The sequence below is a fragment of the Corylus avellana genome, chromosome ca8, assembly GCF_901000735.1.
Source record: "Corylus avellana chromosome ca8, CavTom2PMs-1.0".
Lineage (NCBI taxonomy): Eukaryota > Viridiplantae > Streptophyta > Magnoliopsida > Fagales > Betulaceae > Corylus > Corylus avellana.
Genome location: NC_081548.1, coordinates 5,343,126 through 5,363,496, shown reverse-complemented (window position 1 = coordinate 5,363,496; position 20,371 = coordinate 5,343,126). Strand labels below are relative to the sequence as shown.

The following is a 20,371-nucleotide window of genomic DNA, read 5'->3' as shown; positions in this document are numbered from 1 at the left end:
ACCTGTACCTCACGACCAGCATAGCATTCAGCAAGAGAACTTGCAAGAGAACTTGGCCCAGACAATTTGCTGGTCTCTGCATTACCTCTTAACATCCATTTGGGAACTCTCGCAACCGGTTCTGCATAAGACCCAAACGGTTCCTCTACCTGCTTAGAAGATGAAAGCAAGACCTCTGAAAAGCTCCTTCTCTGTTTCCCTGTCACTACCTTCCTTATTTCCCCAACGTATGGTTGAGCAAAATCAATGGCAATTCGCAACTCTGACTGAAACTGATCCCAACCCTTCCTGTGCCTACCCTCTGGCACCATTACTCTGCCTCTCCTCTCTCTTCCATCCAGCTCCTCTAGAACCAGAAAGTTCCCATGCCTATTGAAACATTTCTGGGCTAACGTACGTGGAAAACTACGAGTAGAATCGTCCCAAAAAACCCTTGAGTCCTCCACCGCCATCAGCTCATCAAAGATATTCAATAGCCAGACCGCTTCTTTCCAATTCAGCCGTAACGAATGCGTGTTACCTCTACATCGCTCTTGCAATTTCAACACCGTATCTCCATCCTTCACGATCATCACAAACTCCTTAGACTCCACTTTCCAAGCTCTAGACAACCCCATTGATCTAAGTAACCAACTCAGATAAATGGGCAAGGCTCAGATACTGCATGCAATAAGTCTAAATAACTACTTAGATCTTGATTGATTTGCATCCCTTTCAAGCATGATTTCACCCTTAGACTCATTATATTTAACACTTACAAAAACCATATACCACAATCAGCCAATTACATACTCAAAATCTCGTAACATCTACTAAAAGTATTACCTGAAAATAAGAGAGCCTCCATACATACAAACCAACAGGCTCAATCACTTAGTCAAAGAGACTGGAACCCATATCCTGTAGTAAAACGAATTCGTAAGTTGGTAAAATAAATGAACCTATCTAAATTATTAAAAACTAGAGGGGGGGGGGAGAAGGGGGAGAATAGAAAGGACATAACAATAACAATCCAGCAATGTCAAAATAAAAGAACTTTTGTTTGTGTCTGTCGATGTGTGTTTTCTTTCTCCATTTGGATTTGTAGCTAGAAGGCTTCAAATTACGTGAAGCACTACCATGAGAGGTGTCCCTAAGAAAATGCAACTATCACTCATCTAGACAATTACAGCTCACCAAAACAGAACCCAACTCCCTCAAGCTGCAAATGTGATCTAGCATAATATTATGAAAACATAGAATGGCTGACAAATATAGAAACAAGCAAATCCAAAAAATAACTTCATATAAATCACCTACCAAGAAAAAAAAGAAAATAAAATAAAGCTGCATAAAAATGTGTTATGTATTTGATATTTTCAAATAAGGTAGTTATCTAGTATTTGATATTTATTAGGTGTTTCAATAAAGGATCCTTCTATAAAAGATGTTCATTAGGTTAAACAGAGGTCATTGAGGAATTTAATTAATAACTTTGTATGTGGTCACTCCTACCCTAAGTGGATAACTAATTTCAATTCAATCCTTTCCTTTTTATAAACACCATCACTCTCAATCAAATTACCAACTAGAACTTGATCATATTTTGTGTAGCTGGCATTCCACCCCCAAATCAGTAAATGAGTCCGGAGTACTGGATTAATGTAGTAAGATCCAACTCGTAATCAAGCTATAATCTTATTTCTATTTAACATGGATGATTGAACTTTGAGGCTGTAATCATACTAACCACCAACATGGCCTGTTTTGACGATCGTTAGCAATAGTTCCTTCGGAAGATCCAACCACTCCACTCTCACTCCCATTTCTTCCTTCTTCTACTGTCGTCAGGAAGACCCATATATTCCAAATTTTGTTTTATTGCTATCAATTCTCATTTATTTACAAATTTTAAATAATATAATAATATATTTTCTCTTGTTTTTGGAAGATATGGGTCTTTTTCTCTTGTTTTTAAAAATTACCATTGAATTTGGAAGATGGCACTTCTCAATGAAATTTTATGTTTTATTCCTTTTCCTTTTATGAGGTATGCAGGGCCCTTCGGACCTACCTCTGAAGAGCGTAAAATCAAGGATAAACGATTCTACTTGCCAGAATCGTGCATAGGTAATTCAGGATGTACGAGTTTACAATTCATCTTAAGCCTATTCTTTAACTATGGGTGAAAATGCATATAGGTAATTATGGAGTTTACTTCTAAATGTGTGGAGGATAGCCCTATTGTGTTAATATGGAGCATATAGAGAGAGCAGATTGCAACATATTTTAAAGATCGTGAGAAGACAAATGAAGAGCTAAAGAACATCCCTGTCAAATTGCTTTTTAGTTGGAACATATTTTAGTTGGACACGGGCACATGGGCGTGTAATATTTCTCAATATTCTAACTTCATTAAAATTGTCGATTTTTGTTCTTCTTTTAGTATGTAAAGGGAACTCTCTTCATATACATTATGTGTATAAGGGTTGCACCCCTATATGCTTATCAATGAAATTAATTATTTATAAAAATAAAAAAAAATGAAGAAGAATGTGATCAATAGACTCTCCATTCTTCTTACACATACAACAGTACAACACTATCATGTGCACACGACACAAATCGAGGGTGCCACAGGCACAAGTTGCAAGCCGATGCCAAGCATCCTCAATTATAGACATGGCACCCTTAGCTTGCATCCAATGCACACTAGATGTTAAATTACCACTTATCCCAAAAGCTTACACTAATAGGAATAAGTAAATTTAATCTTACGGAAAATAGAAGTAAAACAATGACAAAATAGGGGGTACTTCTTTCTTATGTTGTCTATAATTCACAAGTATGATAGTCAAGGGTCGTCTAAACCCAAAGGGTTCGATTTTTTCATCCATTTAAAGTTTCTCCAAAATGGAATGTTGCCACAAGGGAGAAAGATCCTCAATATCATAGACTTTTGTGACTTGAAATTAAGGGCTTGCTTATCGACTGTAATTACTTTGTGTAGACGGCATTCAAAATACGTTAAACATTCCTAGGAATTGGGTCAGATGAATTTTTTACAACCTACTCTATTATGCTGACATGCATGCATTTTTGGATCAAATTTGGAACAAAACTTTGTTCAATCTGTAAATAACTTGGACCTTCTACAAGATACTAGCCAGTCCAAGTTGTAAGCAAGCTATAATCTTACTTTTATTTAACATGGATAATTGATCTTTGAAATTGTAATCATACCAACCACCATCATGGATTGTTTTGTGAATAAGTAGCAATTATCAAAACAATGTGTTACAAGAAAGAGAGAAAGAGAGAAGGGCATATCATAACAAAGTAAACACGCCGATAAAAGACAACGAGATTGATGAATTCAGGAAATACCATCCCAAACAAACATAAGGAAATTCTATCCCTAGGGGAAAAAAGTTCAAAACACTATCACAGTCAAATCCAACACAGATTATTTATATATAAGTAAATTTTGTCCTAAACCGAAATGAGAGATTTGAACTCGTGACCTCTGCTTCATGAGGCGTGGTTTTTAGCCGATTTAGCTACCATGTATACTCACAATCAAACACCCATCCATCAGCTTGGGGGAGGCCAGTATGATCGGGAGGCCAGAAAAGTCCAAAATGATCATGAATGCTGTGATGCTTTAGAATGCTGTGATCCTTTAGATTGAACACTAGTGTTTCATCTCGATGATCAATAAAGAGAATGCAATCCCCTGTATATCCAGAACATCCTCGAGCCGAAACAGAGAAAGAACAATCGGCACCCAAAACAAACACTTGGTCGCCCAAGCTTTTCACCAAAACCCATTGACCCAATTCTTCATCCAGCTTATACACTTTAAAGCCAACTACCTTTCTATCATCATCAATGTCATTGTATTTATCAACAACATATAGAGCTCCACACGACACCACCAAATGCTTCTGGCTACCCAGCCCACACAGAGGCGAAAACTGTACCAATTTCAAGGATGAACATTCGATCCACCAAACTATTCCCACCCTATCAACGGCATAGAATTGGCCTTTGTAAACAATAATATCATCATAACTAGAGCTTTCACCTACAAGGGTCCACTTTTTATCCCCACGTTTTGCAAAACCCAATTTTCCGTCAACAAAGATCATGAGAATTGAACACTCGTCTACATTTGTCCATGCTGAATTCGGAAACACCACCAATTTTTTCACACAAGGAAAAGGGACATATCGTCTTTTACGGGGAAGTTGGAATTGAAGCGTATAGGCTTTACCAAATTCAACGACACGAAAGTTCAATAAATTCAAGGTCTTGGGTCTAGTAATGGTGTACCTTGTGCGGCTGTCGAGTACTGGGTTTACAAAACGCAGCTTGCCCGAATTTGACTCGTCAACCTTCATCAACCAGCCCTTGTTAGACAAAGTAGAAGAAGAAGTTGAAGGATTGAGCGTTTGAATGTAATAGAGAGTAGTTTGGAAGAGAAAAGCTAGTCGTGGTGGCCATCGCGGAGGCTCAGTCAAGGTTGCAGTGTTGGGGTCGGGGAATTGGAGAGGAAAGCGAGGAGGGTTGGCGGAAAAGGGAGGGATAGAGGAACGCCACGAGCTACAGATGCTGCGAAATCGGAGAACATCGATGCGGGTGTCGAGGCTCCTCCCGATCATCGTCAATAGTTCCGTCGGAAGATCCGACCACTTCACTCTTTCTCCCATTTCTTTCTGGCTTGCTTGCACTCACCACAGTTTTCGACCACCCACCGACTACTTGCTTTTAAAAAAAGGTTAAATACTATTCGGGTTCTCGTGTTTGCACCAAAACCAAATGACCATTTGAATTTTTAAAAATATTACAAATGGTATATATATGATAAGCTAATAAACTGATTTGGTATCTCTGTCAAGATTCAGTTAAGTTTTTTAACGGAACATCATGTTACCCTTACATGTGACGTGATATTTGAATTTTTAGGTGTCATGCCATTTAAAAAAAAAAAAAAAAAAAAGACATTGGGGTGGCCGAACCACCCCATAGTGGGTGCCCGGCCACCCCTTTTGACCGGCCGTCTGGGGGTGGCCAAACCACCCCCTTGGCCATGAACCACCCCCATGTGGCCGATTTGGAGTGGTTCAGGCCTAAGAGCCACCCCCAGGCTAAAAGAGGTGGCTGGGCACCCCCTATGGGGTGATTCGGCCACCCTAGAGTCTTTCTTCTTTCTTCTCATTTTTCTTTTTTTGGTTTTGGTTTTGTTTGTTTTTTTGGATATATATATATATGACGTGGCACCCAAGAACTCAGGTACCACGCCATGTGGCGGCCACGTGTAAGGGTGACATGGTGTTCCGTTAAAAACTTAACGAAATCTTGACAAATGTACCAAGTGAGTTTATTGGCTTACCACAGGTACCATTTGTGATATTTTTGAAAACACAAGTGGCTATTTGATTTTGGTGCAAACCACAGGTACTGGAATAGTATTTAACCCTTAAAAAAAGAACTCTCCATTTTCTTTTTTGTTTCTTTTTTGGTAAAGTGACTAAAGTCCACTTTAACCCCCTTAAACTATCATCTCAATGACAATGTACTGCCCAAACTATCAATGACAACAATTTACTCTCAAACTACCAAAACAATGACAATTTACCCCATAATGCTAGCAAAATGACAAAATTACTCATATAAAATTTTCAATAAAACAAAAATACACCTAAAAATTTTTTTAAAAAAAAAACAATTAAATATATTTAAAATTTAAAATTTAAAATTAAATAAATAAATAAAGGTTCAAAAAAAACAAGCGTGGCTCGAGAACCACCCCATGGGTGACAGGTACATGGGGTGGCTCTGCTATCCCCCAAAAACACCTCGGGGGTGGCCGGCCACCCCTGAAAACAGCTTAGGTCCATTAACATCTTGGGGGTGGCCGAGCAACCCCTGGCCGGCCACCCCATTAATGAGACAGGGGTGGCCGATCCACCCCCTGGTGGGTGGCCGGATCATCCCGAGTTACCTAGGGGTGGTCCGGCCACCATCCAGGGGTGGTCCAGCATCCCTGCTTTGATTTTTATTTATTTTTTATAAATTTTAATTTTTTTTGTTTTTATTTTAGTAATGGTAATTTTGTCATTTTGTTAAAATTGGAGATAAATTGTTATTGTTTTGATAGTTTTGGAATAAATTGTCACAATTGATAGTTTGAAAAGTAAATTATCATTGAGGTGATAGTTTGTAGGAAATTAGGATTAAATGAATTGCCTTCAAAAGGAAGGAATCATGGTGCAAGCTGCCTGTTACCGTTGACAGTGCAGGCCAGCTATAGCCCAGGCCAAAAAAAAAAAAAAAAAACTATATACAACTGAATTGACATAACAATAAAAATCAACTTTTAAACGTTAACAATTAAAAAATTAAAGTCGTATTACCTTAAAATACATATTCTTTTTTTTAATCTGGCATAGTTTTATTTTTAAAAGTAATAAAAATGATCTTTAAACTTCAACGAAAAACTAGCCGTGGGTTGAGAGGAAATTTTATGTTTTACCTTTAAGACTTTGCAAAGTAATTTTTTTTTTTCTAATAGACTTTGCAAAGTAATTGATGGATTTAAATTTGCATTAATCATTTTTTCCCCTTTAATTAGGCAGTAAAGTGTGATTCATTGGTTGATATATATATATAGTGTTGTACCATTTGCACCAAATGCTCCTTTAATTATCGAACACTTCAACTGAGGTCAAGGGGAAGGGGGCAAGAACCCAAGCAGAAAAAAAAAAGAGGTGGGGGGAAGGGGAAAAAATTTCTGTACATAGAAGACTTGCAGCCAAAAATTCCATAAGCCCCTATAACCTGCAAAGGATCAGTACAACAATTGCACTGAGCCGAGTAGAATTCATGCTGGCAAAAAAAAACTTTTGTGGGAGGAACTCGGAAATCACATTGTTGAAGCAGCAACTCCTCTTTCACTGCTCACAGCTTCATCATCATTCTGTGAATAATGAGAATGAGAAAGGGCGACCACCATTGAAGAAGTATAAACCAAGATCGATTCCAGTAAAAACACAACGCAAACGGCAGGCTTCAAGAATTGGTGAATTTACACAGCCCTTTATCCAAAAGATTCTCGTTTGGCCATTCTACCCATCACCAGTTAAATCCTCTGAAGAAGCTTTCATAGCTTCAGCAGTCATAAGAGCAACCACAGCCTTGTGAATGGCTAGATCCGCTCTGTAAAGCAACCTCTGAGCCTTCTCTCTCTTCAGCTTAGCCATGTTAATAGCATGCTGCGCAGCACCAGATGCGTCACGCAACCTGAACTCGTCAAGATCAGAACCATCCAACTGGTCGAGGACGTGCCTCTGAGACCCATCTAAGTGATAATGCTGCCGTCTTGGCCACTCAGATTGTCCTAAATTCCATCGATGGTGCCCATTTCTCTTGTCCATCATTTTCTGATTGTATGAAATCACCATCTGCTGGTCATTAGGAGATACAAATGCCCCAAATTTCTTTGACTTATTTCTCTGAAGTTTTGGGATATGATTCCTATCAAACCCATCAGTGCTCATAGACAAAATTCCTCTGCTGCCTGCATCCCGTGGCGAAAATATCCTTGGTGATGCCTGAGGCAAAGGGGAAGAATCATCTAAAGATTCATAGCTGTGGCCCGGGTATAAAACTTTGTCATCCGCAAAAGCAAACCCATTCAATCTTCTTCCTGAGGCAACAGATAAAACCAAATAAGAAAAAGGTTCACAAAAAAAAAAATAGTTAAAATAGTAATAGTAAATATGTACAAGTATAAAGACAGTTACCAAAAGCAAGAAAACCATCCTGATCTCCGCCAATGGCATTGCTTTGCCCAGAAACTCCAAATTTCCTCTGCGACCTTTGTTTTGACCCCTTGTTGGGAACTTCCAATCCCCGTGGTTTCATACAGAAGGCAAACATGGGTGGCTTTTCAATTGGTGCAGCCTTCTCCTGACATCCCATTGGGAGGTTGGCATTGATTTTGGTCATAGCTAGCTCCCATTCCTTCACTTCTTGTTGATACGTTTCCCAAAGTGGTGGCTGAAAAACAATAAAATGAGCATTGCGATATGGTGAAGTGAAAAAAATAAAAAAATAAAAAATAAATAAAAACAACTTGCAGATCATACATACATAAGCAAAATAACCAGGAATTGGAAGCAATTGCATGCCAAGTCAAAACCTAACAAAAGTAGATGACCCCCAAATTAACAATAAATCACCACTGAATTTTGTACACCTATATTAAGACGAATTCAAAGATGTGAAAACCAGACCTACCAGACAACATTAGGGTAAGCAATATGACGAGTAATAAAAAAAAATGATTATTTCTTTTCAAATTGCACATCAATTGAGACCCAGAAAATGCATTCCTCCCAACGCTTCAGTGATGTTCAATTCAAATTTCATCTCTTCTTCTTTTATCTTATTTTCAGCAAATTTCATGCTCATCTCATAAGCCCCCAGCTTCCATGAGTGTTTGAATGCTCCGAATAATTACTTCCAAGTTTAGAAGCATTTCTGCTTTTGAAAATTTTCTCAAATATTAGTGGCTAATATTTTACTTTATTTCATTTTGTCGGTGTACACAAACATGTGTGTGTGTGTGCGTGTGTGTGTTACGCATACATCATTATGTATTGTCTTCTTCTTTTTTTAACAACAAAACCCAATAAGAAGTGTTAAAAATTGCAAAACAGTCATCAAATGAAAGTAAACAAAATCAACATTGTCACAGCAGAAGCCAGAGTTCCTTTGATAATTCATGTACACTACCACCTAGGGTAAGACATACCACCAAATTAGCTTATGTCAGATGGTACCAAAAAATAATCATCACAAATGATAGGAAAGCTATTCAGGAGATACCTGAAGATGTCGGACTAGAGCCGTACCCCTCTTTTGCCTTTTTTGCCGCCAATACTCGTAAATGGTTTTAATTACACCCAGGGGCCCAACTCCATCCATGAGGTCCTCTATTTCATCAGATGTAAACTGATCACACTCTTGAGCATATGCAGACTTCTCAAACATGTCCATTGTCCTTTCAAACATCTCATCAGCAATCTTTCCCAAGCTGCAGTTGTCAACTTCAGAGGAATTTGGATTGTCCGAAATCCACTGCTCGTCATCACTGTCCATGTCATATAATACACGCGATGGATCCAAAGCTATCTCAATATCTGTTTCAACCTGCCGCAAGTACTTAGAACTGCGAACAAATGCTATTTCTGTTCCACTATCATCATTTTCCTCTATCAAGCGAACCCCAGGAATGGGAATGTTTTTAATGGAAGCAGCACGAATATTCCGATTATAACATTCTTCATGCATCTCCTTGAAAAGAGCCCACTGACTCCTATCTGGAAACTCCAAGGTCCAATCTTTACCTCCTTTCCACAGCATGGCATGAGTGTAACGGTTTGTTGAACCAGGCTGCAAAAACTGATGTGCCTTGTATGAATACTTTGTAATTCCTGAAACTTTTACAGCAAGCTTCCACTCATTATGATCAAAAATCTCTAATACAACTTGTGCCCCACATTCTCTCCACCCTTTGTCACCAAGTGTGATCAACACATTTGCATCACAAGATAACAACTCCAAGTTTTTTTGAGAGCCTCTAGAAACATCTGATGATCTCTTCTCATTAGCCCTCCTAATACGTTTCTGAAAAAGTGCTTTCTGGTGATGACTTCTATGCTTTGAGTTAACATCAAAACCTCCGAGTGGCAACGAGTATGAAACCTGAGTTCGTGGCTTTTTGGGCCCATTGCCAAAACCATTTTGGAAGATGTCAGCCTTCCCATCTAACCAACCATGAGAGAGGTATCCAAATGATGACAAATTATTTTTATTTCGATGCCATGTACTCCTGGGAGCAGTGGGGTTGGGGCTGGGGATGATGCCACCACTCATATTCCAAGACACATCCGTAGAATGTTGAGCACTGTGTAACTCCCCATCCTCAGAATGTTGAGCACTGTGCAACTCCCCCCCATCTTCGGGCTTCTCAAATTTATTAAATGCTGGAATTTCAATACTGAGACCATTCAGAAAAGAATGGGAACTGGTATCAGCCTTATCTCTGTCAACTGACGGTCTTCGCAACAAAGCACATTGTTCAGCCTCTGAATGGTGGCTTTGCCACTTCTGCACCTGGACGGTAGCATCAGTCCCAACCTTTTCAGAATCCTGCAAAACCGCAGAAGTTCCAGCAACACTAAGATCAACATCTTTGTACTTCAAGGAGGACTTTATCAAATCTCTGTCCTCTGATTTAGCACAAGAAAGCCAGCCATCAAAAGCAATTTCCTTAGACAAGGACTTCAAATTATTCCCGACAACATCCTTAGTGCAGTCCTCCACACTAGAACAGTCATCCACCATGAATCTCGCAGAGTTCCCTAAATTCTCTACTGAATCATGGTCCCGGAAACTGATATGAGCCACACTATATTCCATAAGCAGCTTCAGATGCAAACTAAGAAAGAAAGTAGGTGCAGCAGCGAAACAAAGAGCAAATGGAGTAAGTTTCTTGTGCATCTCATTGGAATTAGATGATGGCTGACTCACATTCACATAGGTGCAATCTCTGGCAAGACCCATGACACTTATGCCCTGCCTAGAACTCTTCAATAATGCCTGGTTGGTGGAAAAATTTACAGAAGTTAATACAAATCATAAACCACATTATAGAAAAATACCCACACTTAAATGCGTAACAAGGCCATATCAACAAAGATAATACTAGTCTCTTTGCTTTATTATTAAGCTTACTGGCACTCTACCTGCTGGTGAAGAAGTGATCATTTGAAATTAAATGCATAAGGAGAAAAGACAATAGTAATTGTTTGTGGTGTTATAAAAAATCATTCATCCCAAAAGAGAGACAGAGAGAGAGAAGGCAATAGATAGCATTAGGGCTCACAATCTTTGACACGACCCGCAAACTCCGACAAGAACACAATATGAAATTAGAGGGTTGTGGTTTAGTATAATAGGGTTCGGGTTAAACCGGGTTGACCCGATTAATAAACAGGTCAATTTCATGTCAACCCATTTAACCTGCAATTGACCTGCCTAACTTGAATAATTTCACTATATTTTTACCCTTAAAAACCGTAAGTATAGAACACTATATTTTCTAAAACCTCACTTTCTTTTCTCGCCATTTTTAGCTCTCCATGACTATCGCTAAAAGAACATCTACAATCTGCCTCAAGAATCCTACAGATCAGTGACTCTGGCTGGTGATACCTGCCTTTGGAAATAGAACTGCCCGCATAGAAGGAAAACCGCCCCGGCAGGTGAGTTTACTATGACGCATAGCCAAGCCCCCACCATAGTTCTACAGATCAGCGCGCTAACCTTTTTCCCATAAACCAAACAAAAATCTCGTCGTCAACCTCATGGCCAAGCCCCCACACCGCCTTCCTCTTCCCTCACCACGAAGCCCATGCCACCAAGAATACCACATGATAGAGAATATAGATTGTGTTTTAGGTTGATTTTGGCTTATGGGTAATGCGCAACTCAGCCTAATGGCAATTAAGTAATTATATTTTTATGAGCTACAAGTTTAGGCTTTTGCCCTTGATAGTTAGGTGGTTCATTTTGTTTACTTCCGGTGTACTTAGAGGCACCCTGCGCTTTTAATGAGATTGGTTTATTAATTATCTGAAAAAAGACTAGGCTTTTTTTGGGGGGGGTTATTGCTTTGTTGTCAACCACACAAAGATAGAATATGTTTTTAGTTTATACTTACTGGTAGGGCTGTAAGAGTCCGTTCACCAACCCAATTGAGATCGGCTCAAATAAACTCGACTCGGACTCGATTCATTTAATATATGAGTTGTTTGTGGGCACAAAATTATGATCGATTATTAAACGAGACATACTCATATAAATTCGTCTCAACTCCGTTAATGCTCCTGAACATAGCTCGTAGAAGCTCAGTTCAACTTGTTAGCTCATACATATATATTTTTTTATATATAAGTATGTTATTTTTTTTATATATACGTATGTTATATGTTATATAGCTTATCTTCACTTCTCTTCTCACTCTAACTGAGTGCAACACCTTGAAAAATGAGGCAAAAAAATACACCTCCTGAATGCGCTGCTCTAACAAAGCTCACATTCCATTGGTTGGAACCTCCCAAAAACTCTTAAGCCTCAACAGAGGCATCATTTGCACAAGCAATACCAAATAAAATTGGAAAAGCTTCCTTTAGAGCCACATCCCCACATCACTAATCATGCCAAAATCTAATCTTGGATCCATCTCCCACCTCAAATCTAATATGACACAAAACTTTCTCCCATCTTTTCCTGATATTCTTCCATAACCCCACCAAAAATGCTCCAAAAGGCTCAAGAGAACACCACCCACCCCATGAACAGCCAAATTTAGAGTTCTACTACCACTCTCCACCAAGCCTCTCTCTCAAGCCTATAGCGCCACTATCAAGTTCCAAATACCCCAACCCTCCCTCAAAGATTGGTAAACAAACCTTAAACCAACTCATCAAGTGATATTTGAACTCTTCACCTAGCCCACCCAATAAGAAATCACGTTGGAGCTTCTCAATACGGCCTATAGCGCCACTATCAAGTTCCGAATACCCCAACCCTCCCTCAAAGATTGGTGAACAAACCTTGGACCAACTCATCAAGTGATATTTGAACTCTTCACCTAGCCCACCCAATAAGAAATCACGTTGGAGCTTCTCAATACGGTTAGCAACACTCGCCGGGAGAGGAAAGAAAGATTGAAGTATGCACGCAAATTGGCAAGGGTGCGCTTAATAACTATTTCAGTAAACATATTAACAACAGTTACATACTAGGTAGTATATAGAGGACAGCCCTCAAAAGGTTAAGGGTAGAGGGGAGCTTCTAAATTTGGAATGCTCCATTAACTATGATGGGAAGGGAGTATCATCTAGGCGTGGAAAGGGCAAGGCTCATGCTTGTTAGCGTTTGAGGGGTTTGGGCTTTGATGCCTTGTGGGTATTGGGTTGGTGGGCATTTTGGGTTGGTTGATTTATGAGTGCTCTTGCTGTTTTTTGGGTTTTGGGCTTGTGAGAGTCCCTGTGTATACAGGTTGTGTAACTAGAGGCGCCTTATGCTTTTTCAATAAAATTTTACATTACTTATCAAAAAAAAGTTATATACTAGTTAGTAGTTACTCAATACTTGAGTAACCTATAAAATATAGAACATATATATACAATATGTTATACACTTATAATATATTAGTTATAGTAATATATTTAATAAATATATGTTAATACATTATATTATTTTAAATATTACTATTCCTTATAATATATTATTTATGATAATAATAAAAATAAATCACCATCCCATCTTTCTCCATACAGTGAATGGGTGAATACCATTGAATTTGTGGGAAATCCAAATGGTTGATTTGCAAAAGGGATGGGATGGAGAATGATGTGTAACATGACTCATTATTTACAAAAATAATATATACTAACTTAATTATATTAAATTAATTAGTATATAGCACAATTATTATAAGTATGTATACCACTATAAAATTATTTGCACAATTGCATTTAAGTTTTATAAATGTTTATACATTATATATATTTTTCATTATGTCATAATAAGAGGCACGCCACCAATTATGAGTAATTCCTCCAAAGAAATTAATTTGTTAGCAAGAATTCGTCTTGGATTCTCTGCAGAAATTTATTTTAAATATATTGTGTTTGTTAGGAGTTCTTACTGTTTGAGCAGTCAATGGTTTAAACTCCAAAATTAAAAAGCTTAGGATGCACCATCTGCTACATACAATGGTCAACTAAGGCCAGCAGCACATCATGTGGCAAGTGGGCAAGGAAACACAGTTTTCATGTGATTCACACATATTAAAAGCCATTCACACTATTTCTTTTTTGATTTAATCGACACATCATTAAAAGCATATGGCGCCCCTAAGTACAAAGGAAGTATATAAGAGGAAGCCCCTAACTGCAAAGACCCCTTTGACACTCATTTCTTACGCTGTCCTAAAATTCTTTTGCAGTATTTTCTCTACAAACCTATGCAAGGACAATGTATAATTTTGTAATTTTTTAGGCACATGACCACCAACAAGAATATACCTATCAAAAAAAAAAATTATAGGCACATGAGCACCAACACTTGAATCCAATAAATGGCATCATGGCAGCTATTATTTCAAGGAGTGAAGAGGTATACCCTTTTTTCTGAGCAGCAGAAGAGACGTGCCTTGTAAAAAGAAGATTGTAGCAGAAAATAGAAACTACACCATCAACTGTTTACTAAAAATTGACACCTAGTGCTAGTTCCAATAACAAGGTAAATTCGTTGGCCAAAAAAGCACTCCTCAAATGCATTTCAAGTTTCAACCCGTGAATTAACTTCCTTAGCAGGCCTGATGTGGTTCCCAATGTCCAAATCAATGCTTTTTGTCTGAGCTCCCAACTTTTTGTCTTCCAAAAATCCTCAAGCCTTTCTATTTCCTTTGATAATTTTTTTTTTTTTTTTTGATATATAAAACTTTTTCAATAATCTCCAGATTCTCACACTTACAATGGATTCCAACTTCTTTTTTTTTTGACAATTCTCCACAAGGAGAGGTGATTCAAACTAGTGACCTCCGCTTTATGGGGCATGAACCCCAACCAATTAAGCTCGCCCCACACAATCATCCCAATCTCAGCTTCTATCTTCACAAAAACCCTAATTTCCATTTTTTTTTTTTTATAAGTAAACAAAAACCCCGATTGTTACCTTCATTTTTTTCTTTTGGTTCTACATGTTATTTCTTCAATCTACCCCCATAACTACTCATATACATGATATTCACCGCAAGTGGGTCATTCACATCAAGCAGACCACTAGCGAGAAGGTCAATGGGTCCACCATCTACGTCATTCCGACCACTCCAAGGTGGTCATCACCAAGCTCCACCTCGACAAGGGCCACAAGTGCCTGCTCGACCGCAAGGCCAAGGGCCGCACCGCCGCCAACAATGACAAGGGATTCAGGTTCGCAACTGAGTCTATCTTTTTCATTTATAGTATTATATTTGTTAGATTGTTTTGTCCCTCCTGTTTTCTTCAATTGTTTCAACGGTGGTACTAAGACAACGAGTACTTTGTGTTATGTGTCAGATCTAAATATTTTAAGGGCTCTTTGATACTTGGATTTTGTGGTTTTAACCAATTCAATGTTTCTAAGTTTTCGAGCCAAGCCGATCAAGTACTCGACAAGGGCTCAGCATGGTATCCTTGCCGAGTTGAAGCTCAAGCTCGACCTCGACAAGGGGTTTGGTGAGCCGAGTACAAACAGTTGTTCAAAACTCAGCTTGAGTCTAAGCCGAGTTTGAACACCTATATGGTTCAGCTGAGCCAAGAAATCTAATACTCAGCTCGACTTGACTCGAATATAGCCCTACTTGCTTGTGAGACTTTTACGTTTTGTGGGTTCTCCATGGATTTGTGGAAAAAAAATTGTTAAATCAAATATATTCAATACATGTGGTATGGTCTGTCTACCAATTGTGTTTCTAAACCTGAGTTACTTTAATTTACTTGGAAGTTGATGCTTTTTTTAACAAATATGTTTTTTTTATTCCCTAATGATTCCTCACTATTTACCATCAAATATACTGAGAAAAATATCAAAATTGATATAAAGTCTTGGGTTTAGATCTAATAATTTTGTAGGTTGATGGATTGCATGGGTCACCTGTTTAGTTAAACAGGTCATGTTAGAGTTGACAGGACTGACTTGATTAATTAAATAGATTGTGTTCGGATCAACCCATATAATCATATACCTAAGACTAGACACGACACGAACCCACCCGATGCATAAACCCGAAATTGCCACCCTTACTCTTAAGTTATAAATCAAGCATAGAGGTAATTAACTACTTGAAGAGGAAAGGGGCATATTGTTGGAAACATAAGAAGAACCCACAAACTAAATTCAGGGAAAAGCAAAAGAAATACCTTGACAGAGGAGGGCCGCCCACAAGCAGAAGTGATAGGTAACTGATTTCTTCCGTTTTGAAATGCATGAATATTATCATAAGTGCATTCTGACAGAGGTAGTTGCCTGGTAAGCAAACAATGCCTCTTAAGTTTACAATCTAGGTACACCCACTTCGAATTCTTCAATTCAGAGAAGTTGTAGAATGCAAACACAAGCTGCTTCCTAAGATCTTGAACACATGAGAATTTGAACCTAATTGAAGTTACTGGCAATTGTGAATCTACATATGTCCCCTGTTCCTTAGGCCGATAAAATACTCTCAGGACCAGGAAAACAAAGGCTACAGCCTGCTTGAAGCAACCTTCAAACAAGAGAAATCTCAATCCAACTACATTATCAATGAAAAGCATCTCCAATTGAACCTTTGGCCACATGATCATCACCATACCATGCTGAAGCAGAAATATAGCTCTGAATAACCAAAAGTTCTCCGCTCCAAATGAGTCATTCAGGACCAACCGCACTGGTAAGTTCAACTCAAACCTGATTTGCCCTGATTTTATCAATGAAAGAGAAAAATCTAACGACCCTACATTGTCAGTTGACCACAAAGGCAAATCAGAGTCCAACCTTCCAAGTGAAACATCATGCTCTTCAAAATCCCCAATTTCATCAACAATACGGCAAGAAGCAACAGAACCAGGTGCACTTCTACAGACAGGATTGTTCCTGGATATATGAGACAATTCTGGGCCTGTCTTGCGGAACCGCCGCCTAAAATAAACAATAGGCAGTTTGCTCTCTTCAGGGCAGGTAGTGCCAGTGGCAGACCTCTCTAGCCTTCCACTGTCAGTTAATCTGTCTGGCAATTCAGACTTGCTAGATAACTTACTTTTTCTCGACAAACCCTTGTCCAAACAACCATGTAGATTGACAACTTCATCAGACAAACCTGCTGACAAAGACTGCAAAGATGCACCAGACGTCTTCTGTTTCTTTGTAGCACATGAAGGAGATGATTTGATGCGACGAGTAGATCGAGCCAACCATGAGATGATGGGTTCTGAGTCCATATAGCTGCCTAAACAACTATCATCCTCGGCAGTAAAGTCTCTCTTTTCCTTTTTTTTGTTGATCTTCAAGCTTCTTTTTCCCTCATCAACACTTTTATTTCTCATAGCTGATTTTTTCCTCCCTGCCTTACCAGGAACTTCACCAGGGAGCAGCAAAAGTTTGAACCTCTCATTTTGGAGGTTAATCCATTCTTCATCACGATCATCATATTTGACATGATGAAGCTTCCCTTCTTTGTCATACTCGTTCACAACACCATAATACCAACTCTGGTCCAAAGGCCAAAAGACCTTGATTCGTCGGTTCAATACCCAATAAGGATCCAAGTCCCTAAAGACGATTTCATAAAAGTGGCGCCTTTTTCTTGAGTGTCCCTTCTCTTTGTGCTGAATCCTTGGTCTCAGTACTCTCAGAGCAGCATCAACTGATGCAGATTCTGACCCAGATAAAGACTTAGACCCACGACCAACAAAATCCTGACCTGAAGATAACCAAAAAGACAACCCATTTGCAGATTGCAATGCAGAAGCCTTGCCATTTGAAGAAAACCCAGTACAGCTTGGATCAAACCGAGATGATAGCATCCTCGCTGCATTCTCTTCAAGATTCTCTTCATCATCTTCTCGTGAATCATCAGATATCCTAGAAGAATTATCAACCAAAGACACAGCCTCCTTCACTACACTTTTACTACCCGATGCCAAATCTTTCCTTTTTCTACGATTTCTTTGTGACCTCTTCAAAGACGAATTACCATTGTTTACAACCAAATGGCCAGCAGGTCCTTCTTCTTTCAAGTTCCCAGCCAAATTTGACTCACTATTTCTATTTTCCTTAGATTCATCAAAACCTTGCTTTCGTCTAACTTTAGAAGACTCAACCTGGGTGCCAGAATCATCAGGACTTAACTTGGCTATCTGATCAACAAGAGCCACTTTACTACTAGACTTGCCCACCGGCTTCAACACTTGACCACCTTCAATTTTTTTCCGCCCCACAAAACCCCGCTTACGCTTCGGGATCCGAAAGGCATTATCATTTATACTGAGAGAGGCAGTATAGCTGTTCAATTTCTGACTCAAACCCGACTTTGATTCCTTTGTATCGTGGGAACTAGAACTCAACCGACTGCTATACACGTCATCCACACTCTTTACACTTCTATCATTAACGTCTTTGAAAGTACTCAGAGACACCTCTTTCCTACTCTTCTTCTTCTTGTTCCTCCTTTCATCACCGTCCTCGGAACTACTATTCTTCCTCTTCAAATTCTTATTCTGACCCTCTTTCGTTAGCCTATATTGATACAAACTATTAAGATCCAACGATCTAGATTTTTTGGGAATTGCAGCGCCATCATCAGAGTTTTCTACTCTATTTTCCATCAACCTTTCCTCAATCCAAACACCCAAACCGAAAACCCCCAATTTTCACATTCCATCATACATGCCCCTACGCATTTTTCAGATCTGTCACACCAAAACCGCACCAAAAATCACCAAAAAAATCCCCAGGACGACACAAAAATAAACGATCAAACCCCATTCCCACGAATTCAGATCAATCCTCAAACAAAATCGAACGACTCTACCATAAATTTATAAAATGAAATGAAATTCACATACGTACCTGAACCGACATGAAGCCGAAAAACCGATTCCTCGCAAAATCGTGAAGATCACAAACAATAAACATATACCAGGCTTTGAATCTGGCCTTCTGATTTGAAACCCTAATAGATTCGTCGATTTCCGAAATTAATTTTCGATAATTTTGATACTTCTGTTCCTTCTTTATTTTTACCGCGATAGAGGTACGAGAGCTAGGGTTTCTTTTGATTCTTCGAAAGTAAGGGTTTAGATCGAAAATGACCAAAAAAAAATAAAGTAAAATGAAAATAATAGACTGAAAATTTATGCACGGCTCGGATTGTGCTACGTGGCGACCTACACGCCGCCGGATTCGGAAGTTATGGCGGGGATTTGGTTGGGCCGATTCAGGCCCTTCGATTAATAAATTTTGGGGCAAACGCGAGAGATCTTAACGGTGGTTACTACTTATTATTCTACGTGGACGGCTGAGATTCGAAACTATTTTGGGAGACGTGTGATAGTTAAGCAACACAATTTTGGTAAATTGGCATATTGGACAATAAAAAGTTCATTGAACTTTTTTCCATTTATTGGTTATTAATGGACCCTGCTTATTAATGAAATATCGAAAATGCCATTGGGCTTTTGATTTCAGAGGCGCCATAAAACGAATGATAGTGCAACAATGCTTTCTCACTCAAAAAATATTCACAAAAAATATTATATAATAAAGGAAGATATAGCAGTGTCGATTGCTACTCGCTGAAGCTGCTGTGGTTTAAGCACTCGCTTTATGGGAAAAGCACGTGGCAAAAAAGTTGCTTTTATTACGACAGCGCCACTTTGCATGAGCTTAAAGAGGCGAGTTGGTGCTACATGCTGGTATACAAGCGAGTAATTGTAGCCGTACGTGGTGACGTAGTCAACGAAACAAACAAATTGACTGGCTTGGAGACTGTGTGGTCACGGAAATATCTAAATGTCCAATAGTAGCGTCCCGCGTGGCGATGGTTTTTCATTTTTGACGTTGAGGAGATCGAGAGGGAGTAATCAAATTTTATAGAAATAATCAACTTCAAAAACTAGCTTAAATACTCCCTTAATCTTACATTCATATATTAGTATTTAATATTTATGTTTAAAAAAATTATTAAATTGATCACTGAGATTTAAACTTTTTGACTTTTTTACTCTAAAAATAGTAAAATGCACTTTTGAAAAAAAGTTTAAAATTGAAATTTTTTCTAAAAACTTTTTTTGATTTTAAAAGCTTTACCTCCCAACCCAATCCCAAAGTGACGAAGATAATGTAATCCAATGGTAAAATGGTTAGGCTACAATATGGTATAGTCCCGCAATGAAATGCACAGTGGTATTATATTGTAGCAATTATAATCCTTTTATAGGGAAAAATGTAATAATAGTTATTGGATATGATTTTAGAGAAAATGCAACCTCGATCTAGTATGTTTATGTGTAACTACCCCAATATTAATTACCTGTTAATTAACTCGGTGCACCTCTTTGAACCCATTGACAAGTAAATAAGTCTCATGAGATATCAGGTCCCTCTGATTATAAGCTAACAGTAGAAGACAAAGTGTGAAAAAAAAAATTCCACTTGGGCCAGAAAAATCCAAAAACCCTAGCAGAGCTTAATAAAGTACCACACAGCTGAGGGGGAGGGGTTTCTCCCC

At 38.6% G+C, this 20,371-nt stretch overlaps 2 protein-coding genes across 4 annotated transcripts; both read right to left on the bottom strand.

Annotated features, from left to right (window-relative positions):
- Positions 1–3,325: 3,325 nt before the first annotated feature.
- Positions 3,326–4,721, bottom strand: LOC132189961 (putative F-box protein At1g65770). Its single transcript, XM_059604819.1, has one exon. It carries the CDS (start codon positions 4,689–4,691, stop codon positions 3,540–3,542), a length of 1,152 nt encoding a protein of 383 aa, XP_059460802.1. The 5' UTR covers positions 4,692–4,721; the 3' UTR covers positions 3,326–3,539.
- Positions 4,722–6,741: 2,020 nt separating this feature from the next.
- On the bottom strand, positions 6,742–18,923 carry LOC132191136 (uncharacterized). Of its 3 annotated transcripts, none has more exons than XM_059606149.1 (5): positions 18,712–18,923; positions 16,026–18,551; positions 8,875–10,650; positions 7,788–8,043; positions 6,742–7,690 (listed from the first exon to the last, which is right to left on the bottom strand). In XM_059606149.1, exons 2-5 carry the CDS (start codon positions 18,465–18,467, stop codon positions 7,110–7,112), a joined length of 5,055 nt encoding a protein of 1,684 aa, XP_059462132.1. In that variant the 5' UTR covers positions 18,468–18,551; positions 18,712–18,923; the 3' UTR covers positions 6,742–7,109. The 3 variants fall into 3 exon arrangements, with proteins under 3 accessions (XP_059462132.1, XP_059462133.1, XP_059462134.1); XM_059606151.1 differs by having other exon boundaries at positions 7,593–7,686; XM_059606150.1 differs by lacking the exon at positions 18,712–18,923 and having other exon boundaries at positions 16,026–18,692.
- Between the last annotated feature and the right edge of the window lie 1,448 nt (positions 18,924–20,371).